Source organism: Hyperolius riggenbachi, chromosome 11, assembly GCF_040937935.1.
Source record: "Hyperolius riggenbachi isolate aHypRig1 chromosome 11, aHypRig1.pri, whole genome shotgun sequence".
Taxonomy (NCBI): Eukaryota; Metazoa; Chordata; class Amphibia; order Anura; family Hyperoliidae; genus Hyperolius; species Hyperolius riggenbachi.
In genome coordinates this window covers 33,588,187-33,616,095 of record NC_090656.1, presented here as the reverse complement: position 1 = coordinate 33,616,095, position 27,909 = coordinate 33,588,187, and the positions used below count along the sequence as shown (strand labels likewise).

The 27,909-nt window shown below is 48.8% G+C and overlaps 1 protein-coding gene across 3 annotated transcripts in view; it reads left to right on the top strand.

Moving 5' to 3' along the window:
• The window catches only part of LOC137538547 (DNA topoisomerase I, mitochondrial-like), a 197,051-nt gene that overhangs the window by 71,992 nt on the left and 97,150 nt on the right, over positions 1-27,909 (top strand). For all 3 annotated transcript variants that reach the window (XM_068260787.1, XM_068260788.1, XM_068260786.1), the window contains exon 7: positions 11,951-12,066. In XM_068260787.1, coding sequence (XP_068116888.1) covers positions 11,951-12,066 — 116 coding nt within the window. The remainder of the gene's footprint in view (positions 1-11,950; positions 12,067-27,909) is intronic.

Genomic DNA, 27,909 nt, shown 5'->3' with positions numbered 1-27,909 from the left:
CCACCCCCATGGCCTCATGGGCCCTTACTCTTTAGGGACAGTCACACAGCCACAGGTCACAAGTAGATCTGCCTACTTACTAGTGGCCAGCCGCTCATGCAGGAGAAAGCAGGGACCAGGAAAACACACAGGTGAGGAGAGCATGGAAAGCCGACTCCTCCATGGGCGCCACGCACTGACAGCTTGCAGTACCGCTACTGGACTTCAGGGGTCATCATGCAGTGGTGACGTGATGACTTGATGTCTGACGCAGGCAGCCCAGGAGGAGTCAAGGAAGGTGATCGCGCTGGTAATCTTCTTTCTTCTTCCATTTGGCTGCACCACGCGTCACCAGCTCCCTAGCGGTCATGTCCTTCATGTGGAGCAAATGGTTGGAGCCTTCAATCATTAAACAAAGCATTGCCCACCTCAGATTATCACACACAGCCGGTACATAAAAATAAAGGTGCCCAGACATCTTTTGATCTATGGGCGGTGTCACAGACCGCATGGCCGGGTCAATCAATCAGCGTCAGAAATTCTCTCACACGGTCATGTTGCTTATCACGAAGGGTAACCAGACTTCGCAATTTGATGAACTGACTCGCGGAGGGAGGGTTCGGATGCCAACGGATTCACCACACACATACAATTCAAAGATCTGCCACCAAACGGGTTACACAGCCCGCTACTGTAATTATACTAGGACTTCGAGAACGCTCTATTAACCCTTAGCAGTATGCAGGAACCTGGGTCAGATCGTTCTATCTGGGCCGGGTTCTCGCATACGGGTTATAAAGGCACAAAGGAGAATAGGTACGATTGTGTATATTGAGAACAGATTGTAACCATAACGATTTTTAAACGTTTTTATAACAAAGTTGCATTACATACATTTACACAGATTAACACATAGACGAAGCTTAAAAATAAAGGGATAAAATTAGAAAGTTCTTACTTAGTATGCTGAGCAGTCCATTTGAAGAATGAAGAAACGGAGTCAAGTTTAAAAGTAGGCATTAATGTTAATAGTCCTGGAACACAGCATGCGTCGGTTCTTTTTGAACGCATGCCTGGACTTTCCTGGTCGATGGAATTTGGAGAACTGGGTGGGTTTGATCCCGCCCCACTTCTATAGGACCTGAGTTTTGGGCTGTCACTACCTGGAAAGTAGGTGTGTTTAAGGCGGGGTTACCTCCTAATCAGCAGGTTGCCTCAGACTCAGAGCAAAAAATGTAACATTTATGAATTCTCTGTGTGACTCCGCCCCAGATTGGCGCATCGCAAATCCGAGGCTATATTCATAAGCGGCCTGCGACCCTGTATCAAACGAGGCTATACATGCCTATTCTATCGCATTTGCTCTACGCAGGCCGGATAAAGCCGTTTCTCTACTGATTCCTGATAGTTAGAAAATTGTAATTCAGGTGAATGTTCAAACTGATTTCTAGGTATCAGAAAATGTGTTTTTTGTCTTTCTACGACAAGGCTATTTTGAATGACAAATACATAAAAGTTCTTTGTTTGTTTGTATGATTTTGGAGGGAATCTCTTATCTCTGCCAGTTCGAGCTGGTTTCTTGGGAGAGAGCTGAAGCTACTTCATGGTCACCATTTGGTCCTAGCGTGTAACACCTATGTGTCACCAGCTACGTGTGAAAAGCTGGAGGAGGTGTAGGGGGTGAGGGGCTCTTTTTTTAAGAGAAGAGAGGGAAAAATACATCTATTGTACATTTACACAGGACTGACAGTAATTGTGCAGGACCATACGAAAATCGTTGGCGATTGCGCACGACTTTCCGTAATGTTCGCCACAGGCGAATCGACTCAGAGACATATCTCTCTCTCTTATTGAGTCTGATCAGAGAGTGATCTGTTGGCTGCCTATACACCACAAGCCGATTCTTGATCGAGTTTAGCATGAAATCTTTCGGGAATTGGCTATGTGTCGCCATCCCCGGCATTTTTAGTTGTCTACCCCCCGATGCCTGTGCATGAAAATACTTATCTGTCCGCTGCCGCCGAGTGTCCGCTGTGATTCTGCATTTGTTCCCCATTCTTCATATTTTCATGAACAGGCACCGAGGGGCACATATAACATTTGGGGGGGGCGGCGGCCTCGGGGTTCTGTCAAGTTTGTTGGTCATGATATCACACATTGTTGCCACCATGCACCCGATCAACTATGTCTGCCCAAGATTTTCCAGCTAAACTGTCTATAAAAATTTATTAGGCTGTTTTGTTTTATTTTGCTGCCTGAAAGAGTTAATATTTCTAGACATGGAAGTGACAGCTTCTGTCTTGTTGGTACCTTGTCAGGAATATTAGTAAACATCACTGATGAGCAAATTACAGCCATGAAAGTCTGAGGGCAGAGGGAGGTGAGATACATGAATAACTGGCCTTTTTCTAACTCCGGGACGGGTGCATGAAAAAAGGGCGCGGCTGGATAATGTAATCTCAATAGCGACAAACATTAATAAAATTCGTTAACGATAAATACCGTTTTAAAAGAGATGGGAGATGAAAACAAAAAATATTACCAGTATTAAAAATTGTTACGTAATTAAACGATACTGCTTAACCTACCCCTACACTCACACAGAACCCTCCCCCAGTGGTGCCTAACCCTAATCACTCCTCCAGTGGTCTCTAACCCTAACCACACCCCCTCCCCCTGGTGTTGCCTAACCCTAAAGGCCCCGTGGGTGGTGCCTAAGCCTAACCACTCCCCCTGCACAAGCACCCTTACACACACAGAAACAATAATATATTTTGTAACATAAAATCTGTACATACAAACAAAATAAGAAAAACTATAATGTTGCAAGCTTCTACATATTTAAAAAATGTTAATGTTGTAATCTTAACTATATTTATCGGGCGCCCTTTTTTCTGCTTTGGGACCGTATTAATGATAAATGCATTAGTCTATGGCGGTGCCCTTTTTGTCCACTAGCAGCTGGCGCCATTTTTTTCCTGCTTCCTCCGGGACACTTAATAGGCTGCCACTGATTAGAGACAGTAAAACGTTCAACCTACTTTGTAAATGTTTAAATATAAAAGAAAACCATGGGATACTTAGTCATTTTTAGGAGGAGGATAAATATAATTGTTTCTCATCAGTTTATTTTCACCTTCGGTTCACTTTAAAGTGAAGTAGTTGCAACTAAATAACACAAGAAATACATAAATATAACCACATAAAGGTTAGTGTATAAATTACATAATATGTAGGTTATTTGGTGATGTAGAAATATAGCCAATTCCCATCCTGATGATTTATGCAAGTCTATTAAACAAGCAGACTGCTGAATAGATCTGCATTATTACCCTGATAAACCCATTAACCACTTGCCGACCGCTCACTACCTATGGGCATTGGCAAAGGGGCACCCCCAGGACCGCGTAACGCCGATCGGCAGCGGTACCTGGGGGACTGAATAGCCGGGGATCACGTACATAGATGCGCGCGCACATGCCGGCATTAGGCTCCGCCCACCCGCGACGTCAATCCGCCGGCCAATTAGCCACACCGGCGGGTTGTTAACCCCCAATCTGCCGCGTTCAAAGCATATAATACGCTTTGTAATGTATACAAAGCGTATTATACAGGCTGCCTCCTACGCTGGTGGTCCCAGTGATCAAGGGACCACCAGGGGAGGTTGCAGCTGTGACTGTAATGACAAACAGACTGATCCTGCCCCCCCTAATCGCCCACAGCACCCAATCACCCGTCCACACCCTCAGATCACCCTCAGACCCCCCCGATCACCTCGCCAGTGCATTGCTTGCATTCTCCCCTCTAATCACACCCTGATCACCTATCAATCACTCCGTCACCCCCTGTCACCACCTGTCACTGCTACCCATCAGATCAGACCCTAATCTGCCCCTTGCGGGCACCCAATTACTCGCCCACACCCTCAGATTGCCCTCAGACACCCCCTTCCCCCATCACCTACCCAGTGCATAATTTACATCTGTTCTCCCCTCTAATCACACCCTGAGACACCCATCAATCACCTCCTGTCACCACCTATCACCCCCTAGCACACCTACCCATCAGATCAGGCCCTAATTTTCCCCCGTGTGGGCTCCTGATCACTCGGCCAAACCCTCAGATCCCCCTCAAATCCCCTTCCGATCACCTCCCCAGTGCATTGATTGCATCTATTCTCCCCTCTAATCACCCCCTGAGACACCCATAAATCACCTCCTGTCACCCACTAGCACTACTCTCCATCAGATCAGGCCCTAATCTGCCCCCTGCGGGTTTCTGATCACCCGGCCAAACCCTCACCCGCCCCACTGCAGTGACAGAATTTTTTTTCTGATCACTGCTGGTCTCTACGACTTAGGCTGAGACCAACCGTTATGCCACACAATACGCAACCGCCAATCCAAGAAGCTACCATGCCCTGCCTTTTCGGTTGAAAGCACTCCAAGTTTCCGAACGTAACATTGTTTGGGGCCTTCTCCTTAACATTGGTCTAGTCAAAAAGAATGTATTGTGGTCTTCTTGGTCTACGCACCCAATACATCACATGCCCATGTTCATGGGCGTCCGCAGAAAATTTTCCAGGGGGGGGGGGCAAAAAGTGGGGAGCAAAAAGCGGGGCGGCGCTGGTGTTGTGTGGCGCGCTAAGAATGGAGCTACGTCATGCCGAAAAATGGGTGTGGTCATGAACCAGAATGTGGGTGTGGTCGTGGGTGGAGACAAGTTTACATGAACTAAGCAATGGTGGGACATTAGATTAGGACAGTGGTGGCGAACCTTTTGGAGGTCGAGTGTCCAAACTGCAAAGTCACTTTACTATCACAAAGTGCCAACAGCAATTTAAACTAAATACAAACGTTTTAACTCATACATGAACATTATGGAAAATTAAGTTGAAAATAAACTGTGAAGATAAACAATTTCATCCATCGTACTCCTGAAAAAAATTATTCTTTTTTTTTTAGAACCTCCTAGTTTCATTTTCTGTTTTAAAAAGCGGAAAAAGTAGGTTTAATGCTATTGTCTCATATGATGATGATTCAGCTTTTTCCATAGTCTCGCAGTTAGCAATCATGTGACCCCCAACAAGACAAATTCAGCAATCATGAGGCCCCCCCCCATCAAGACAAATTCAGCAATCATGAGGCCCCCAACATGACCAACTCAGCAATCATGAGGCCCCCAACAAGACAAATTCAGCAATCTTGAGGCCCCCAACAAATCATGAGGCCCCCAACAAGACAAAGTCAGTAACCATGAGGCCTGCAACAAGACAAATTCAGCAGTCATGAGGCACATAGACAGCTTTTCACATAAATAGGCAGAATGCCCCCTTAATATGTAGACACCTCTCACCTGGCAGCAGTTCCCCAAAATACACTCAATCTGACAGCAGTGGTTCCCCAAAAATAGGTAGCCCCAGGTCTATAGGTGTCCCCAGAATAGGTGGCCAGCGGTATAGATGACCCCAGAACTGGTAGCCAGGGGTAGAGATGTCCCCAGAACAGGTAGCCAGGGGTATATGTGCCCAGTATATGTAGGCAGGGGTATATGTCCCAGTATATGTAGGCAGGGGGTATATGTCCCAGTATATGTAGCCAGGGGTATATGTCCCAGTATATGTAGGCAGGGGTATATGTCCCAGTATATGTAGGCAGGGGGATATGTCCCAGTATATGTAGGCAGGGGGTATATGTCCCAGTATATGTAGGCAGGTGTATATGTCCCAGTATATGTAGGCAGGGGTATATGTCCCAGTATATGTAGGCAGGTGTATATGTCCCAGTATATGTAGGCAGGGGTATATGTCCCAGTATATGTAGGCAGGGGTATATGTCCCAGTATATGTAGGCAGGGGTATATGTCCCAGTATATGTAGGCAGGGGTATATGTCCCAGTATATGTAGGCAGGGGGTATATGTCCCAGTATATGTAGGCAGGGGTATATGTCCCAGTATATGTAGGCAGGGGTATATGTCCCAGTATATGTAGGCAGGGGTATATGTCCCAGTATATGTAGGCAGGTGTATATGTCCCAGTATATGTAGGCAGGGGTATATGTCCCAGTATATGTAGGCAGGGGTATATGTCCCAGTATATGTAGGCAGGGGTATATGTCCCAGTATATGTAGGCAGGGGTTTATGTCCCAGTATATGTAGGCAGGGGTTTATGTCCCAGTATATGTAGGCAGGGGTTTATGTCCCAGTATATGTAGGCAGGGGTTTATGTCCCAGTATATGTAGGCAGGGGTTTATGTCCCAGTATATGTAGGCAGGGGTATATGTCCCAGTATATGTAGCCAGGGGTATATGTCCCCAGAAAAAATGGCCATGTGTGCAGGAGGAGGGGAGCAGCGGAGAGAAGAGGGAGAGCTATGGGCACTCACCTTAGGGGGCTCTCCCTCCCTCTCTCGCTCTTAGAGCCCCCTAAGGTGAGGGAAGGGGGGGGAGACGTCCGCCCTTCCCCACTGTGCCCATAGCTCTCTCTCTTCTCTGCTCTGTTCCCTCCTGCTGGCTGCACGGGCACGTGGCCAGGGGGGGGCAGCGGGCGGCCAGGCTCGGGCAGATGCCCGGTTTTGCCATATGTGCGGACGCCCATGCCCATGTTCTCTGCTGCCATTTCCAGGTCACAATTTGAGAACATCATGCGCTTCCTGCACTTCAGTGCCAATACAAACTGTCACCTAAGAGGCCACCCTGCTTATAACCGGTTACACAAAATTCGGCCCCTCATAGACCACCTGTCATCAAAATTTGCAGATGCTTATACCCCTTATACCCCTTAACAGTCATTTTGAGGCATTTGGTTTCCAGTTTACTCCTCACAGTTTAGGGCCCCTAAAATGCCAGGGCAGTATGGGAACCCCACAAGTGACCACATTTTAGAAAGAAGACACCCCAAGGTATTCCGTTAGGTGTATGGTGAGTTCATAGAAGATTTTATTTTTTGTCACAAGTTAGTGGAAAATGACACTTTGTGGAAAAAAAACAATAAAAATCAATTTCCGCTAACTTGTGACAAAAAATAAAATCTTCTATGAACTCACCATGCCTCTAAGTGAATACTTTGGGATGTCTTCTTTCCAAAATAGGGTCATTTGGGGGGTATTTATACTATCCTGGATTTCTAGCCCCTCATGAAACATGACAGGTGCTCAGAAAAGTCAGAGATGCTTCAAAATGGGAAAATTCACTTTTTGCACCATAGTTTGTAAACGCTATAACTTTTACCCAAACCATTAAATATACTCTTATTGGATTTTTTTATCAGACATGTAGCACAATAAATTTGGAGAAATGTTTATATAGAATTTTTACTTTATTTGAAAAATGTCAGCACAGAAAGTTAAAAAATCATTTTTTTTGACAAAATTCATGTCTTTTTTGATGAATATAATAAAAACTAAAAATCACAGCAGCAATCAAATAGCACCAAAAGAAAGCTTTATTATTGACAAGAAAAATTCATTTAGATAGTAGGTTGTATGACCGAGCAATACACCGTGAAAGCTGCAGTGGTCTGAATGGAAAAAAAGTGTCTAGTCCTTAAAGCGTAATATAACCCTGCAATTCAACGTTGCTCTAAAACATTATTTACAGTATATTATATGCAACCAGCATTTTTTTTTTTTACTAGACCAGCATTGGAAGGGTTACACACAGCTTTAAAGTTCCTTTAGATTTCTGCAGACGCATCCGAAGCTGACATAGATACATTTAGTTTACATAAATGTATGTAAGTGTGGAATGTGACTCACTCTCTGACTGAGGAGCTGGAGTGTGTAACATTTATAACTTGTTACATTATATTTAGTTAAAATGTATCTATCTGAACTTCTGCATATCTCTCCACGGAACTTTAAACCTCTGTGTTTAACCCTTCCAATGCTGGTCTAGTAAAAAAAAAAATGCTGGTTGCATATAATATGCTGTAAATAATGGTTTAGAGCGAAGTTGAAATGCAGGGTTATATTCCGCTTTAAGGGGGTTTTAACCACTTTACCACCATGGTACGTGTATCTACGCTATGAGAAGCAGCGCAATCATTGTGCAAAAAAAAAGTTTCCCAGCCTCGTTGTACTTCCTACGCTTACAGGACGCATTTACAAAAAATTACTGTGGCCGTCTTGTGGCCAAATAGTAAAACTACACCCAAAAACATTTTTCATATACAAATACATAGTTTTACATTATAAATTAACTCATTACCTCCCACACTACCCAATTATTATTTATTTATTTTTTGTAATAAGAAAAAAAATTACAATAAAAAAAATACATAGTTACCTTAGGGACTGAACTCTTTAAAGAGACTCTGAAGCGAGAATAAATCTCGCTTCAGAGCTCAAAGTTAGCAGGGGCATGTGTGCCCCTGCTAAACCGCCGCTATCGCCCCACTAAACGGGGGTCCCTTCACCCCCAAATCCCCCCCGCACTACTTGGTCGTACATTTGGTCGCTCCTGGAGGCAGGGCTAACCGCTGCAGCCCTGCCTCCAGTCGCGTCTATCAGCGGCGCATTGCCGCCTCTCCCCCGCCCCTCTCAGTGAAGGAAGACTGAGAGGGGCGGGGGAGAGGCAGAGATACGCGCTGACAGACGCGCGTGGGGCAGGACTGCGGCGGTTAGCCCTGCCTCAACCAGCAAGCGCTCCCCTGCTGCACCGAGGGGATTTGTGGGATCAGGGACCCCCGTTAAGCAGCGGGATAGCGGCATTTTAGCAGGGGCACGCATGCCCCTGCTATTTATGAGGTCTGAAGCGAAATTTATTCTCGCTTCAGACTCTCTTTAAATATTTATGTCAAGAGGGTATAACACTGTTACTTTATAAACTATGGGCTTGTAATTAGGGATGGACGCAAAACTGGAAAAAATGCACCTTTTTTTCCAAATAAAATATTGGCGCCAAACATTGTGATAGGGACATAATTTTAATGGTGTAATAACCGGGACAAATTGGTAAATTTCATGGATTTTAATTACAGTAGCATGCATTATTTAAAAACTATAATGGCCGAAAACTGAAAAATGATTTTTTTCACCACATTTTGTCCTATTTTCCCATTAAAACACATTTAGGCTCCCTGCACACTGCAAATCCGTTTTCCGATTCCGATTCCGATTCCGTTTCCGATTCCGATTCCGATTCCGTTTCCGATTTTCCTTGAATACATTCAACAGAAAAACGGATCAAAAAACGCAGCATGCAGTTAAGATTAAAAATCTGAATCGGAATCGGATGTAAAAACAGATTAAAAAGCGGAATCGGAATCTGAAATGCATGCAGTGTGCAAGAGGCCTAAGAATAAAATAATTATTGGCATAATGTCCCACCTAAAAAAAGCCTAATTGGTGGTAAAAAAAAAAACAAGATTTAGTTCATTTCATTGTGATAAGTAATGATAAAGTTATAGACGAATGAATGGAAGGAGCGCTGAAAGGTGAAAATTGCTCTGGTGCTCCAGGGGTAAAACCCCTCAGTTGGGAAGTGGTTAAGACGGCAGTCCTGAAGTCGTTAAACCGGCAGATAGGAATAGTGAGACACAATAAGTTATGGCTAAGAAATTACTCCTTATATTCTAAAATGTAAATGTGAAATAAGAGCTTATTTGTATGTCTGCAGGGAGCTCTTCCTGGGTGTTTTCAGTATTAAAGAAAAATTTAACTAACGCTTTCCTGCTGAGAGTTTGGGCCTTATTGAATATGGTGTCGCTATAGTGAATTTTCCCATTAGGATTCATATTCACTGCATTTTGACAGGAAAATAAACTTTAGTACACTGGATTGATACCCAGGGCAAGAGAGCAGTGGCGTGTGCCCTCACTGCTCAGGCCAAGCAGCACCTTTGTTTTTGGGACTGGGAAAATAATCTTCTCCATGGGCTTCAACTACCACCTGTATGCCAATGACACCCAGACATACCTCCACACCCGGATCTCTCCTCCTCCATCATGGACAAGGTCTCCTTCTGCCTAGCATTCATTTCCTCCTGGGTGGCCCCCAGGTTCCTGAAGCTTAGTCTAGACAAGACTGAGCTTTTGATATTTCCTCCCTGCACAGCTGCACTCCTCCCAGATATGCATACCAGGAACAACATCACTACCATCCACTACCAGTTTATACTCTCAAGATTAGGTTGCCGTCCTGCAACCACTATATGCGCATGCAAGAATAAACAGTCTCCGCTCGGTATCCCAGATCCTTCTGGAACTGGGCATTCTGTAAACCACCTAAATAGATTGACATCTAGTGCAGTCGTGGTAGTGGAGGTGGGTGGCGGGCACTGCAGGGGAGCATGCTGCTTAATTTAAAGAGGAACTGCAGTGAAAATAATGTAATAAAAAAAGTGCTTCATTTTTACAATAATTATGTACAAATGATTTAGTCAGTGTTTGCCCATTGTAAAATATTTTAAATCCCTGATTTATATTCTGATATTTTTCACATGGTGACATTTTTACTGCTGGCAGGTGATGTAGCTGCTGCTTGCTGTTTTGGCAGTTGGAAACAGCTGTAAACAGCTATTTCCCACAATGCAACAGGGTTCACAGACTGGAAACTGCCAAGAGTATGTACTCAGAATTTTTGTGGGCGGGGTTTCACCACAATATCAGCCATACTGATGGTCTGTTTGTGAAAAGGAATAGATTTCTCATGTAAAAGGGGGTATCAGCTACTGATTGGGATAAAGTTCAATTCTTGGTCGGAGTTTCTCTTTAAGGGAGTGCAGTACCAACTATTTCCTTGGCTGTTTTAACTCTAACTTCAGGTAGTAAGTGTCTGGGATTTTGGCACATGACTGACAAGTTTTTGTTTACTTTTCTTTTTAGAGAGTAGGTATGTTTGGTGCTGTTCTGTCCTTCCCTACCCTACCCATCTGTGTCCCGTCCTTCCTCTGCCCATCTGTGTCCCGTCCTTCCTCTGCCCATCTGTGTCCCGTCCTTCCTCTGCCCATCTGTGTCCCGTCCTTCCTCTGCCCATCTGTATTCTGTCCTTCCTCTGCCCATCTGTATTCTGTCCTTCCTCTGCCCATCTGTATTCTGTCCTTCCTCTGCCCATCTGTGTCCCGTCCTTCCTCTGCCCATCTGTGTCCCGTCCTTCCTCTGCCCATCTGTGTCCCGTCCTTCCTCTGCCCATCTGTGTCCCGTCCTTCCTCTGCCCATCTGTGTCCCGTCCTTCCTCTGCCCATCTGTATTCTGTCCTTCCTCTGCCCATCTGTATTCTGTCCTTCCTCTGCCCATCTGTATTCTGTCCTTCCTCTGCCCATCTGTGTCCCGTCCTTCCTCTGCCCATCTGTGTCCCGTCCTTCCTCTGCCCATCTGTGTCCCGTCCTTCCTCTGCCCATCTTTGTCCTGTCCTTCCTCTGCCCATCTGTATTCTGTCCTTCCTCTGCCCATCTGTATTCTGTCCTTCCTCTGCCCATCTGTGTCCCGTCCTTCCTCTGCCCATCTGTGTCCCGTCCTTCCTCTGCCCATCTGTGTCCCGTCCTTCCTCTGCCCATCTGTGTCCCGTCCTTCCTCTGCCCATCTGTGTCCCGTCCTTCCTCTGCCCATCTGTGCCCCGTCCTTCCTCTGCCCATCTGTGCCCCGTCCTTCCTCTGCCCATCTGTGCCCTGTCCTTCCTCTGCCCATCTGTGCCCTGTCCTTCCTCTGCCCATCTGTGCCCTGTCCTTCCTCTGCCCATCTGTGCCCTGTCCTTCCTCTGCCCATCTGTGCCCTGTCCTTTCTCTGCCCATCTGTGCCCTGTCCTTCCTCTGCCCATCTGTGCCCTGTCCTTCCTCTGCCCATCTGTGCCCTGTCCTTCCTCTGCCCATCTGTGCCCTGTCCTTCCTCTGCCCATCTGTGCCCTGTCCTTCCTCTGCCCATCTGTGCCCTGTCCTTTCTCTGCCCATCTGTGCCCTGTCCTTCCTCTGGATGAGGTCCCTTTTGCACAAATTTGCACTTTCTCTCAACCTAATGTTTTGTTTTGTTGTTTAGGTGGGAAGAAGAGAAATATGAAGATGGCATTAAATGGAAATTTCTGGAACACAAGGGCCCAGTGTTTGCTCCACCCTACGATCCTCTGCCACTAGATGTAAAGTTTTATTATGATGGTAAGATTAATTTGTCTGTTTTACTGTGCATTTACTTTGACGGCAGCTGTAGGGAGGTATTGTGCTGTGACAGCGGCTGCCGGGAGGTATTGTATTGTGACAGCGGCTGCCGGGAAGTGTTGTACTGTGACAGCGGCTGCCGGGAGGTGTTATACTGTGACAGCGGCTGCCCGGAGGTGTTGTACTGTGACAGCAGCTGCCCGGAGGTGTTGTACTGTGACAGCGGCTGCCCGGAGGTGTTGTACTGTGACAGCGGCTGCCCGGAGGTGTTGTTCTGTGACAGCGACTGCCGGGAAGTGTTGTTCTGTGACAGCGACTGCCGGGAAGTGTTGTTCTGTGACAGCCGCTGCCCAGAGGTGTTGTTCTGTGACAGCGGCTGCCCAGAGGTGTTGTTCTGTGACAGCGGCTGCCCAGAGGTGTTGTTCTGTGACAGCGGCTGCCCAGAGGTGTTGCTCTGTGACAGCTGCTGCCGGGAGGTGTTGTGTTGTACTGTGATGGCGGCTGGCGGGAGGTTTTGTACTGTAATGGTGGTTGCCGGAAGTTTTTGTACTGTGACGGCCGCTGCCAGGAGGTGTTGTACTGTGATGGCCGCTGCTGGAGGTGGTGTTCGATGGTGTACTGTGACGGCGGCTGCCGGGAGGTTTTGTACTGTGATGGTGGTTGCCGGGAGTTGTTGTACTGTGACAGCCGCTGCCAGGAAGTGTTGTACTGTGACAGCCGCTGCCAGGAAGTGTTGTACTGTGACAGCCGCTGCCGGGAGTTGTTGTACTGTGACTGCGGCTGCCGGGAGGTATTGTACTGTGATGGCCGCTGCCGGGAGGTGGTGTTCGGTGATGTATGGTGATGGGCTGCCGGGAGGTGTTGTACTGTGATGGCCGCTGCTGGGAGGTGGTGTATGGTGATGGGCTGCCGGGAGGTGTTGTACTTTGATGGCCGCTGCCGGGAGGTGGTTTTCGGTGGTGTATGGTGATGGGCTGCTGGGAGGTGTTGTACTGTGACTGCCCGGGAGGTGTAGTACTGTGACTGCGGCTGCCGGGAGGTGTAGTACTGTGACTGTGGCTGCCGGGAGGTGTTGTACTGTGACAGCAGCTGCCAGGGGGATGTAGTACTGTGACAGTGGCTGCCAGAAGGCGGTGTACTGTGACGGCCACTGGCAGAAAGTGTTGTACTGTGACAGTGGCTGCCGGGAGGTGGTGTACCGTGACAGCGGCTGCCGGGAGGTGGTGTACTGAGACAGCGACTGCCGGGAGGTGGTGTACTGTGACAGCGGCTGCCGTGAGGTGTTGCACTGTGACAGTGGCTGCCAAGAGGTGTTGTACTGTGACAGCGGCTGTCGGGAGGTGTTGTACTGTGACGCCCGCTGCCGGGAGGTGGTGTTCGGTGGTGGACTGTGACGGCTGCTGCCGGGAGGTGTTTTGTTGTACTGTGATGGTGGCTGCCGGGAGGTTTTGTACTGTAATGGTGGTTGCTGGAAGTTTTTGTACTGTGATGGCCGCTGCTGGAGGTGGTGTTCGATGGTGTACTGTGACAGCGGCTGCTGGGAGGTTTTGTACTGTGATGGTGGTTGCCGGGAGTTGTTGTACTGTGACAGCCGCTGCCAGGAGGTGTTGTACTGTGACTGCAGCTGCCGGGAGGTGTTGTACTGTGATGGCCGCTGCCGGGAGGTGGTGCCGGTGGTGTATGGTGATGGGCTCCCGGGAGGTGTTGTACTGTGATGGCCGCTGCCGGGAGGTGGTGTATGGTAATGGACTGCCGGGAGGTGTTGTACTGTGATGGCCGCTGCCGGGAGGTGGTGTTCGGTGGTGTATGGTGATGGGCTGCTGGGAGGTGTTGTACTGTGATGGCCGCTGCCAGCAGGTGGTGTATAGTGATGGGCTGCCGGGAGGTGTTGTACTGTGACAGCAGCTGCCAGGGGGGTGTAGTACTGCAACAGTGGCTGCCAGAAGGCGGTGTACTGTGATGGCCACTGGCAGAAAGTGTTGCACTGTGACAGCAGCTGCCGAGAGGTGTTGTACTGTGACAGCGGCTGCCGGAGGTGTTGTACTGTGACAGTAAAGAGATAAAAACAGGGAACACCAAGAGCCCCAATAGTGTAATTCGTACTGGACAAGGTGGCAATACGTTTGTATTGCTAAATACTCACAAGTCAGGGTCACCAGCAGGCAACCACTGTAAAGGCAGGTGGGGAGATTGTCCTGACCCCACTCAGGATTAAGAAGTCGCTCTCTGTAGACCGGAAGAAAGGGTAGCAACCCTCCACCAAGGGTGGACTCAAAATTGTATACTATGAACAGAGGCACCAATAGTATAAGATTAGATTAAATGAGCTTAAAAACCAACTTAAATGGCAAAATTGAAGGAGGAAGTGGTGGTCTTACCTCCCTCAAGCAGACACGACAACGACTGCGATTCAGACAGTCAAACACATTTATTAGGAACTCCAAAAAGAAATGCAACGCGTTTCGCAGGTTCAACCCCGCTTCATCAGGCAATATAGGGAGGAGTATCAAACAATCTGCACAAGGATTCAAATTAAGCGCCTCTGTGAATTTGAATCCTTGAGCAGCCGCTGTCACAGTACACCACCTCCCGGCAGCCGCTGTCACAGTACACCACCTCCCGGCAGCCGCTGTCACAGTACACCACCTCCCGGCTGTCGCTGTCACAGTACAGTTGTAGTGTGACAGTGGCTGCCGGGAGGTGGTGTAGTGTGACAGCGGCTGCCGGGAGGTGGTGTAGTGTGACAGCGGCTGCCGGGAGGTGGTGTAGTGTGACAGCGGCTGCCGGGAGGTGGTGTAGTGTGACAGCGGCTGCCGGGAGGTGGTGTAGTGTGACAGCGGCTGCCGGGAGGTGGTGTAGTGTGACAGCGGCTGCCGGGAGGTGGTGTAGTGTGACAGCGGCTGCCGGGAGGTGGTGTAGTGTGACAGCGGCTGCCGGGAGGTGGTGTAGTGTGACAGCGGCTGCCGGGAGGTGGTGTAGTGTGACAGCGGCTGCCGGGAGGTGGTGTACTGTGACAGCGGCTGCCGGGAGGTGGTGTACTGTGACAGCGGCTGCCGGGAGGTGGTGTACTGTCGCAGTGGTTGCCTGGAGTTGTTGTACTGTGACTGCAGCTGCCGGGAGGTGTTGTACTGTGACAGCGGCTGCCGGGAGGTGGTGTACTGTGACAGCGACAGCCGGGAGGTGGTGTACTGTCGCAGTGGTTGCCGGGAGTTGTTGTACTGTGACTGCAGCTGCCGGGAGGTGTTGTACTGTGACTGCAGCTGCCGGGAGGTGTTGTACTGTGACTGCAGCTGCCGGGAGGTGTTGTACTGTGACAGCGGCTGCCGGGAGGTGGTGTACTGTGACAGCGACAGCCGGGAGGTGGTGTACTGTGACAGCGGCTGCCGGGAGGTGGTGTACTGTGACAGCGGCTGCCGGGAGGTGGTGTACTGTGACAGCGGCTGCTCAAGGATTCAAATTCACAGAGGCGCTTAATTTGAATCCTTGTGCAGATTGTTTGATACTCCTCCCTATATTGCCTGATGAAGCGGGGTTGAACCTGCGAAACGCGTTGCATTTCTTTTTGGAGTTCCTAATAAATGTGTTTGACTGTCTGAATCGCAGTCGTTGTCGTGTCTGCTTGAGGGAGGTAAGACCACCACTTCCTCCTTCAATTTTGCCATTTAAGTTGGTTTTTAAGCTCATTTAATCTAATCTTATACTTTTGGCGCCTCTGTTCATTGTGTACTGTGACAGTGGCTGCCGGGAGGTGTTGTACTGCGACAGTGGCTGCCGGGAGGTGTTGTAGTGTGACAGCGGCTGCCGGGAGGTGGTGTAGTGTGACAGCGGCTGCCGGGAGGTGGTGTAGTGTGACAGCGGCTGCCGGGAGGTGGTGTAGTGTGACAGCGGCTGCCGGGAGGTGGTGTAGTGTGACAGCGGCTGCCGGGAGGTGGTGTAGTGTGACAGCGGCTGCCGGGAGGTGGTGTAGTGTGACAGCGGCTGCCGGGAGGTGGTGTAGTGTGACAGCGGCTGCCGGGAGGTGGTGTAGTGTGACAGCGGCTGCCGGGAGGTGGTGTAGTGTGACAGCGGCTGCCGGGAGGTGGTGTAGTGTGACAGCGGCTGCCGGGAGGTGGTGTAGTGTGACAGCGGCTGCCGGGAGGTGGTGTACTGTGACAGCGGCTGCCGGGAGGTGGTGTACTGTGACAGCGGCTGCCGGGAGGTGGTGTACTGTGACAGCGGCTGCCGGGAGGTGGTGTACTGTGACAGCGGCTGCCGGGAGGTGGTGTACTGTCGCAGTGGTTGCCTGGAGTTGTTGTACTGTGACTGCAGCTGCCGGGAGGTGTTGTACTGTGACAGCGGCAGCCGGGAGGTGGTGTACTGTCGCAGTGGTTGCCGGGAGTTGTTGTACTGTGACTGCAGCTGCCGGGAGGTGTTGTACTGTGACTGCAGCTGCCGGGAGGTGTTGTACTGTGACAGCGGCTGCCGGGAGGTGGTGTACTGTGACAGCGACAGCCGGGAGGTGGTGTACTGTGACAGCGACAGCCGGGAGGTGGTGTACTGTGACAGCGGCTGCCGGGAGGGGGTGTACTGTGACAGCGGCTGCCGGGAGGTGGTGTACTGTGACAGCGGCTGCCGGGAGGTGGTGTACTGTGACAGCGGCTGCCGGGAGGTGGTGTACTGTGACAGCGGCTGCCGGGAGGTGGTGTACTGTGACAGCGGCTGCCGGGAGGTGGTGTACTGTGACAGCGGCTGCCGGGAGGTATTGTACTGTGACAGCGGCTGCCGGGAAGTGTTGTACTGTGACAGCGGCTGCCGGGAGGTGGTGTACTGTGACAGCGACAGCCGGGAGGTGGTGTACTGTCGCAGTGGTTGCCGGGAGTTGTTGTACTGTGAGTGCAGCTGCCGGGAGGTGTTGTACTGTGACTGCAGCTGCCGGGAGGTGTTGTACTGTGACAGCGGCTGCCGGGAGGTGGTGTACTGTGACAGCGACAGCCGGGAGGTGGTGTACTGTGACAGCGGCTGCCGGGAGGTGGTGTACTGTGACAGCGGCTGCCGGGAGGTGGTGTACTGTGACAGCGGCTGCCGGGAGGTGGTGTACTGTGACAGCGGCTGCCGGGAGGTGGTGTACTGTGACAGCGGCTGCCGGGAGGTGGTGTACTGTGACAGCGGCTGCCGGGAGGTGGTGTACTGTGACAGCGGCTGCCGGGAGGTATTGTACTGTGACAGCGGCTGCCGGGAAGTGTTGTACTGTGACAGCGGCTGCCGGGAGGTGGTGTACTGTGACAGCGGCTGCCGGGAGGTATTGTACTGTGACAGCGGCTGCCGGGAAGTGTTGTACTGTGACAGCGGCTGCCGGGAGCTGGTGTACTGTGACAGCGGCTGCCGGGAGGTGGTGTACTGTGACAGCGGCTGCCAGGAGGGGTTGTACTGTGACAGCGGCTGCCGGGAGGTGGTGTACTGTGACAGCGACAGCCGGGAGGTGGTGTACTGTCGCAGTGGCTGCCGGAAGGTGTTGGACTGTGACAGCGGCTGCCAGGAGGGGTTGTACTGTCGCAGTGGCTGCCGGGAGGTGGTGTACTGTGACAGCGGCTGCCGGGAGGTGGTGTACTGTGACAGCGGCTGACAGGAGGGGTTGTACTGTCGCAGTGGCCACCGGGAGGTGTTGGACTGTGACAGCGGCTGCCAGGAGGTGGTGTACTGTGACAGTATGACTTTAAAGTAAGTCCTGGTTGTCCCTAAAGTGGGAAATAAGGTTGCACAATAACATTTCAATGGATGCTTTAAGTCTTCCCCAGTGTACACAAAAGGGTTTGTTTTCTCCCTGTCACAGTTTATCCCTGCCACTTCCTGTCAGGACTTCCAGGGAATTCCAGGTTTAGGTTTGTTTCTTATATACAGGTAGTCCCAGGTTAATGTATAATCAGGCACAGGTGCCAAAAGGATAAAATATTCTCTCGTTTAAAATGAGGAGGCAGAGGTGGACTTACCTCCTCCAAGCAGACACACACGAGAGTTGTGTATATTCAAAACGACAAACATTTTTTTTATATACTCCAAAAAGTGCAAGTGCAACACATCTGGTGCAAAGCTCAGCGCCTCTGTGCTAGTTAATGACCGAGATAGGGACTGTAGGTTCGTTCTTAACCTCAATTTGTTCTTAAGTCGGACCACTGCGCCATCTCTGTCCCCTGTACCGGCTCTATGCCCACCTGTACCTCCAGTGTTCCCCTCTGTGTCACCTCTGACTCCTGTACCTACTCATATAAATTTAAAAGCCTTTTTTTCTTTGAATTTTTTTAAAATCTATTTTCTCAAGATCTAAAAAGATTTCTCAGAATCTAAAAGTCTAATTTGAAAAATTTTCGATGGGTCTTCAGTAAGTCAGGGACTACCCGTACTAGGCTGCACTTATGTTTTACACGCCACTTGGCTAATTGTCAGCTTGTGAGGATAATGAGGTCATGGAGAAATGCAAGGCGAGAGACGGAGGCCAGGGAAGTGCCCTTATATTTCCTGCCACTGTAGGACACTGCCTGCGCAGCCTAATTTACACCCTATTCATACACATCCCTGAGGCTGCAGTGGATGCTGGGACATGTAGTTTGTGTGATTAAAATGATTCTTTTTCTCAGACTAGTATCCTGGGATTGGCCGTGTTACAGCCTAATGGATCTTAATTGAGTTCTTTAAAAGGATGAATTGAGTTTGTAACTGCGCGTAATAAAAAACAAATTAATGGCTCACTGTTGGGTTCAATTGGCCGGATTTTATAATTGCAAGTCGCTGTTTTTCTTCAATGCCCTGAAGTGAAAGTCGAGAAGAAGCCGTTAATTCAGTAATGGTGGGAAAATGCTGAAGATTTGTTGTTTTTCATTCTGCATAATTACAAGCCAGTGATCAGCGCAATTTAGGACCTCATTAAACAGATTAATACAAATTGACGTCTTGCAGGGGGAAGGCAGAGTCTCCATCATTACAATCCTGATTTATGTATCCCGGCATTGGCTATTACACCACGGCCGGCTTCCATGGCTATTACACCACAACCAGCTTCCACGGTTATTACACCGCGACCGGCTTCCAAGGCTTGCTGCTGGGGAGGCACGAACTCCTGACATTAAGTTTATGGGAAGGAAAGCAGAAATTTAGCTGTGAAAATAAGTTATACAATAAGATCTGAAATCATTAAATGCCAACAACCAAACTCAAATATTAAACTTTGTTTTTGCAGTCCTATGTACTTATGTGTGCAAAGACTGGTGTAACGGGGAGATCCCTGAATAACTGCATAGCCCAATGTTACAGGGTAACTTTGCAGGTCAGGACTCCACGGTGTTCCTATAGGAGGGGTAACACTGCAGGTCAGGACTCTGCAGTCTTCCTATAGGAGGGGTAACTCTGCAGGTCAGGACTCTGTGGTGTTCCTATAGGAGGGGTAACTTTGCAGGTCAGGACTCTGCAGTCTTCCTATAGGAGGGGTAACTCTGCAGGGCAGGACTCTGCAGTCTTCCTATAGGAGGGGTAACTCTGAAGGTCAGGACTCTGCAGTCTTCCTATCGGAGGGGTAACTCTGCAGGTCAGGACTGCAGTCTTCCTATAGGAGGGGTAACTCTGCAGGTCAGGACTCTGTGGTCTTCCTATAGGAGGGGTAACTCTGCACGTCCTTCCTATAGGAGGGGTAACTCTGTAGATCAGGACTCTGCACTCTTCTTATAGGAGGGGTAACTCTGCAGGTCAGAACTCTGCACTCTTCTTATAGGAGGGGTAACTCTGTAGATCAGAACTCTGCACTCTTCTTATAGGAGGGGTAACTCTGCAGGTCAGGACTCTGCGGTCTTCTTATAGGAGGGGTAACTCTGCAGGTCAGGACGCTGCGGTCTTCCTATAGGAGGGGTAACTCTGCAGGTCAGAACTCTGCACTCTTCTTATAGGAGGGGTAACTCTGCAGGTCAGGACTCTGCAGTCTTCCTATAGGAGGGGTAACTCTGCAGGTCAGAACTCTGCACTCTTCTTATAGGAGGGGTAACTCTGCAGGTCAGGACTCTGCGGTCTTCCTATAGGAAGGGTAACTCTGTAGTCTTCCTATAGGAGGTGTAACTCTTCAGGTCAGGACTCTGCGGTCTTCCTGTAGGAGGGGTAACTCTGCAGGTCAGGACTCTGCGATCTTCCTATAGAAGGGGTAACTCTGCAGGTCAGTAATCTGCAGAACTTGATTTCACAGTGAATTTGGCTGGTTTCCCCTTTTTCAAACTAGTGCAGTGTCCTATTGAAGTAGATTTAAAGAGAAACTCCGACTAAGAATTGAACTTTAACCCAATCAGTAGATTGATATTTAATAAAAGAGCTTGTTTTACTAAGGACGGTGCTGACTCATTGGAACGCCCAATATTCTCTTAGACAACCTCTGAGGCCGTCACAGAGCAGGTGTATTTGTACTGACATTAGATTACACGCAGGTGCACTCTATTTAGTCATTGGCACTCATCAGGCAATGTCTATGCACAACCGACTGCACTCAGGCCAAAGGGAGCTGAATAATTAAGCACACCCCACTTTGCAGTTGTTTATTTGTAAAAAATGTTTGGAATCATGTATGATTTTCGTTCCACTTCTCATGTGTATACCACTTTGTATTGGTCTTTCATGTGGAATTCCAATAAAATTGATTCATGTTTGTGGCAGTAATTCAATTACCTTCACCCTGTTATTCTTCAGAAATGCAACAGTAGCTTTAGATGTGTGTTTTGGATCATTGTCGTGTTGGAAAAGTGCACGACGACCAAGTGCACGGAGTGATGGCAGCATCTTCTCCTTCAGTATAGAGCAGTATAATGTTGAGTTCATGATACCATCAATGAAATGCAGCTCCCCAACACCAGCAGCATGCATGCAGCCCCATATAAGGGCACTGCCACCATCATGTTTCACTGTAGGCACCATGCATTTTTCTTTGAAATCTTGACCTTTACAAAACCATACAGTTTTGAAACCATTAGTTCTAAAAACAGTGATCTTTGCCTCATCACTCCAGAGTATAAAGTCTCAGTGGTCTTCATCTTTTTCAGCATGGACCCTAGCAAATTCTAGGCGTGCTTTTTTTTTGTGCATGGCCTTTATGAGAGACTTCCTTCGTGGGCGATACCAATGCATGCCCATTCCTCTGTAGTGTGTGCCGTATGGTGTCACGGGAAACGGTCACTCCAGTTTGGCTTTCTGCTGCTTTAGCTAACTGCAGTGAACTTGCATGGCGATTTTCTTCAACCCTTCTTATCAGAAGATGCTCTTATTGAGATGTTAACTGGCCTGTATGTCTTTGTAAGATGGTTGCACTTCCATCTTTCTTAAATTTTTGGACCACTTTTGCCACAGTATTTTGACTGATATGTAAAGCATTGCTGGTCTTGTAGCCCTCACCTTTTTTTGTGTAAAGTTATGATTTCCTTTCTCAGATTTTTTTGACATTTCTCGGCCATGTGGAGCCATTGCTGAAAGCATGAAATAGGAAGGACTTTTTTTTAAGTAATGCCCTTTTATAGTCACTTGTCTGCTGGACATTGAACACCTCTTAAATGAATCAGACTCCCCTGTGGTTGCCTCTTTTCTCCTAAGACTATAATTGGGGTGCATTTATTTTTGCAACATGGGCTTGAATGAATATGTTAGGAAAATCACTTTTTCATGTGTGCAAATTAACAAACCTTGTTTAGAGGGGGCGCAGCCAACACGCAGTACACAGTTGTATATGTTACGGCCAGAACCCGAAGTCTGTCCACTTCGGGTTCTGGCCATTCACAACGCGAAGTGGCCGGCTGATCCGGCCAATATACAAAACCGATGTGAATTTCGGACTTTGGCCGAAGTTTCCTGCACCGCTCACCACTCCTCACCCGCTGCCGTTATAGACCTCAGATCAGGGCGACCGGAACGGGGAAGCAGAGAGAGACAGAGCAGCTCACACGCGACCTGCAGGACGCAAATACTTAAATGCAGAAGTGACATAATTGATCACTTCCGCATATGAAGTGTATGGGTCCGGGTGGGTAGCGTGTGCGCTGCTCTGCCTCTCTCTGCCTCTCTGGTCGCCCTGATCGGAGGTCTGAGTAGCGCTCGTAGCCTCCAGCAAAGCCCTCCCCCCCCCCCCCCAGCCCAGCAAAGCACCCCCAGCCTAAAAGGCACTCAGCAAAGCCCACCCCCAGCCATGCAAAGTGCACAGCAAAGCCGCTCCGGCCATGCAAAGCCGCCCCCACCCACCCACCAAGCAAAGCACCCAGCAAAGGCTGCCTCCCCACCATGCAAATCACCCAGCAAAGGCCCCCCAGCCATGCAAAGCCGCCCCCCCCCCACCCACCATGCAAAGTGCATAGCAAAGCACCCAGCACAACCCCCCCCCCCAGCCATGCAAAGCCCCCCCCCCCCCCCCCGAACATGCAAGGTGCACAGCAAAGCAACCCCCACCATGCAAAGCGCCCAGCAAAGCACCTCCAGCAATGCAAAGCCCCCAGCAAAGCACCCCCAGCCATGCATCCCCCTCATCTGTGACTAATCATCACTGTAATTTGATCTCTCTTTGTGTCACCTGACTGCCACAGCAGAGCAGCTAATTTAAAAGCACAGGATGTTAACAATATGTCTGCTCCCAAGAAAGCAGGATGTAGACACACTGCAGATTTATTGCAGCTGTACCTAAGAAATGCTTTTCTTTAAAATATTATTATGCTGTTGTGTGTATTTCAGAGCAGAGAGGATTCAGTTCCGAGTGCCATTCATGGTGCTGGAAAGGACCCAGGATGTTCTGGGATTCTAGAACTGGCCGGACAATGTCAGAAATTCCCAGCATTTTGGACTTTGACCGACGTCAAATCAGCCAGTTCTAGAAACGGCCAGCCAATTCTAGAATTGGCCGATTTCTGGTTTTCGCCGTAACAAACAACAAAAGTCATTTTATTTGCAGCAGTAACATAAACCGCTTTACATCAGCATAACTTGGAAAGTAAATGGAAGTTTACTTCAGCTTTGTAGTCAATAGAAGTAGTAAAAGTCCAGCTTATTCAATTACAGTTCATTTACTTAAAGTGAACGCGAGGTGGGGTTCTGACAATGAAATCCGCATACAGAGGCTGGGTCTGCCTATACAGCCCAGCCTCTGTTGCTATCCAGATCCCCCCTAAGCCCCCCCCCCCCCCACGCGCGCTCCGCGATCACCCATAAATCACAGCCGCGCTGTCGACACGCAGCATGCCACAGCGGGCTGTTTTTACCTCTGTACTGTCAGTCTGCTGCTCCCCCCGCCTCATGCATAGCTCCGGTCCCCTCCTGCGTCCCTTCCCTCCCCGCTGATTGGAGGGAAGGGACGTGGGCGGGGACCAGAGCTATGCAGGAGGCGGGGGAGAGCCGAGACTGACAATACAGAGGTAAACACAGCCCGCACAGCGCAGCTGTAATTTATGGGTGATTGCAGAACGCAGGGGGGATCGGGATAGCAACAGAGGCTGGGCTGTATAGGCAGAGCCAGCCTCTGTATGCGGATTTCATTGTCAGAACCCCACCTCGGGTTCTCTTTAAGCCAAAGCCATACAAACAGCAGTCCAAAATATAGTTTGGCTTCCAGCAATGTCTCCAAACAGACTTGTCAGGAGCTCAGCACAGCAGCACACATGCTCCTCCACATCAACTCCACCCAGACTGCATGTGAGCTGCTTCCTGATATGCGAATAATGGTAGAGCTCCCTTCTGCTCCACAGAAAACCAGGTGTGTACCTTGGTGGAATGGGAAGGCCCACCCCTTCCTTTCCTTCCATTCCAGGAGTCCGGCCCTGAAAAAAAAACCAAAAGCAGCAACTGGCTTGCTGCCAAACATACCCGGACTCCTTCCCAGGTACAGGTTTTTAAAGGGTCCACAGCCCAAATAATGGGGATACATACCTCCCATCCAGCACCCAGCCCCGTTGCATGCATATATATATATATATATATATATATATATATATATATATATATATATATATATATATATATATATATATATTCATCAGTCGTGCTGTAAATATGTAAAGTACCGTATATGCGAAGGCAGGAGCAGAAGTACAACAATGCAAATCTTTGAGGGTGCAAATAGGGTTTTCAGATCATGCAAATGTACAATGCTAGAATCATGCAGAAACGTTCAAAAGTATTGTGCAGCAAATTTCAAAAATATGCAAATCTCTAAGGTTTTTGTTTTTTGGATAAGTGTTAGTCTTCTTGTTTAACAGATTTGCAATGTCAGACTTGATGTACTTATTTGGTGTTGATATCCGGTACGGGATCTATACAATCAACTGTAAAATTCAGCCCCATAGACCTCAATGCAAATTCATAAAAATGGTTGAAAATGTTGTAAAACTAGTTTTGGCAAATGGCTTCATCCTTGGCTGTAAGCAACGTGTAATCTCTCAGTTATAAACCTCGCAGAATATTCACATTACTCCTCTCTCCTCCCTGAGGACGGCTGAAAGAATGTTAATATTTCATTAAGAACCTTTTGATATTTACATTTGAATGTTCAAAGCACTCTTCTGTAAATCTGAAGATGCTCTTGATATTGGCAATTAGTTACCACCATTTTCTGCTTCATTTTCAATTTGGCTGCTGGTGGCTTTTTCCCTCAACAGTTTATCTGTCAGTTTTCTCTAATTATAGGTCAGTCCTTGCATGTAAAATCACAAACATTTTCACTGTGGAAATACAAAAAGCGATATTTTTACAGCAACAATTTTTCCACAAAAACTAGACTTTACCGTGAACATTCATGGAAAATTCTAAAAAATATTAAACTTATTTAGATGGAATTTTTGCTCAATAATCAAATTTTACAATATTTTTGCGAAAATGAATGCGAAAAGAATATTAGCATTTTAGCTCATCACTGGGCACTCCCATATTAGGGCCGGTTCACACTTGTTTGAAAAACATATCCTGGACCAAAACTGGAGCCACGGATACTAATGTTAAAAATAGTGACCGTCTTCACACACTTCAAAAACGAATCCGTGGGATCCGGATTGAAAAACTGAATGGAGTCCGGATTTGTCGGGACTTCACGGACCCCGGTCCCCAGATACACGGAGGGGTAGTGAAAGGCAATGCAAAAACGGATCTCCCTCCACACAGAGAACTTGCACACAGAAACAGAGGGAGATCCACATTGCCTACTGCCTGCTCCTCCCCTCTACGTCACCCCCCATAGGTGTTCCCAGGTAGCCTGAGGGGGTAGCAGGCAGAAGGGGGGGGCAGCGGGTACAGCAGTGGGGAGGGGGTCGGACCCTCCCCTCCACCTGAGTCCCCCTGTCCCTGCCCTGTCCCTGATCACCCTCCAGCTATGTCCGCTATATTATGGCAAAAGTAATGAGCGAGCGGGGAAGCAATTACTTTATACTTCCTCTGCTCGCCGCGTGACTTCCTGCAATGCTGCCCACTAGAGGGCAGCATTGCAGGAAGTCACACGGCGAGCAGATGAGAAGGTAATTGCTTTCCCGCTTGCTCATTACTTTTGCTGAACTATAACGCACATAGCTGGAGGGGCAGCAGGGACTGAGGTACCCAGGTGAAGGAGGGGGGAGTCCGACCCCCCCCCCCCCTCCCAACCACTGTGCCCACTGCCCCCCTTCCTGCCTGCTACCCACTCCAGCTCAGCGGCCTGACCCACCCCCGGACAGAGCTGGAGGCATTTTTTATTTTATTTTTATTTTTTTGAAAACCGGAGCCCGGACCACGGATTGCGTTCTGCACCCGTACGTAGTGTGGACCGAGCCTTAAAAGGACACTTAAGAAAAGGGGGACGCACTAGTCTGTTTCAGATCTAATGGTTCTTTATCAAGCATATTGCTTAACAATCAGATTAAAGGGTCACTTAAGGCAAAAAAGAAAATTAGTTTTTACTCACTTGGGGCTACCACCAGCCCCTTGCAGCTGTCCTGTTCCCACGCAGTCTTGCCCGAATCCTCCTGTCCCTGCCGGCAGCTACTTCCGGTTTCCGCGACCGGCCTGGGAATGCGAGTGATTCTTCGCGTTCCTGACCACAATAGCAGTATAGAGGGCGCTATTGCGGCCAGAAACGTGAAGAATCACTCGTGTTCCCAGGCCTGTCGCTGAAACCGGAAGTAGCTTCCGGCGGGGACAGGAGGATCCGAGCGAGACTGCATGGGCACGGGATGGCTGCAGGGGGCTGGTAGAAGCCCCAGGTGAGTAAAACTTTTTTTTTTTTGCCTTAAGTGACCCTTTATTCTGATTGTTACGAAATATGCTTGATAAAGGACCTTTAGATCTGAAACAGACTTGTGCGTCCCCCTTTTCTGGCATCATACATGATCTTGTAATGCTGCTGTCTGGTGATGAAGCTTAGCTGAGTGTCATTACTGACCTTATGATTTTAATATTGATTACCTGGGTCCCTGTGTTAATATCTCATGTAACCTATTGGCACCATGGTACGCCAAATACATTGTGTACTTCCGTTGCTGCGGCATGCTATACTCCCTTTTTACTGCTTTTGGACGTGTTCCATTGTTTTTATCTGCGGTTTTCAATTCCATGGAGTTTTTATTGCATCTAATAAAAAAATCATTGCATTTTATGTATTTGTAATTGTTGGGGAATTTGTCAAGGATTACCACATAAGAATCTCATTTCTCTCTGCAATTTATAAATGAAAAAACTTTAGTTAAACCACAACATTAATAAGTAGCACTGGGACAATGGGCTCTGTGGTAATTGTGCAAGGGAGGAGAGGGCCTCTGGATGTCTTGCGAGCTTCTTGGACCTCAGGCGGTTCCGCAAATTTTTGCTAAAACACTTTTGCAAACTGCATTTTGCTTGTCTATTAACCACCCTGGCGTTCTGATTAAATCGCCAGGGTGGCTGCGGGAGGGTTTTTTTTAAATAAAAAAAAAACTATTTCATGCAGCCAACTGAAAGTTGGCTGCATGAAAGCCCACTAGAGGGCGCTCCGGAGGCGATCTTCCGATCGCCTCTGGCGGCAAGAAATAACACGGAAGGCCGCAATGAGCGGCCCTCCGTGTTTCGCTTCCCTCGTCGCCATGGCGACGAGCGGAGTGACGTCATGGACGTCAGCCGACGTCCTGACGTCAGCCGCCTCCGATCCAGCCCTTAGCGCTGGCCGGAACTGTTTGTTCCGGCTACGCTGGGCTCGGACGGCTGGGGGGACCCTCTTTCGCCGCTGCACGCGGCGGATCGCCGCGCTGCAGCGGCGATCAGGCAGCACACGCGGCTGGCAAAGTGCCGGCTGCGTGTGCTGCTTTTTATTTGGTGGAAATCGGCCCAGCAGGGCCTGAGCGGCAGCCTCTGGCGGTGTTGGACGAGCTGAGCTCGTCCAGACCGCTCAGCAGGTTAAAGGAAATAGCCAAGCAAACCAGTCACAGGGGCAATCAGCCCTGGAGATTGGTTCAGTCACATCAGTCGGGGTCTTCTGTGCATGCATAAAAGACCTTGACTGACGTGACTGAGCCTGTTACCGGGGCTGATTGTGGCTGAATGGAAGACAGCGGGAGGATGGCGAGGAACTCAGACGTGCTTGTGGGGCTGGAGGAAGCCCCAGGTAAGTATCCAGTCTTTCGTTATGCCCTCTGGTTTCCTTTAATAGCCAAGCCTCCCTATGCATGCTATAAGCTCTAAATTTGCTAGGTATGTTAAGAAGAACAGTGGGAACAAGGGGGGGGGGACAACCTTTAAAAAAAAAAACCCTGAAGTTTCTGAGAAAATAGATTTTAAAGTTTTATAACAGGAAAAAATGCTTTTTAACTATTTGCCGACTGCTCCACGGCAATTGGTGTGAACGCGGCGGCAGCTCAACGCCAATTGACAGGGTTT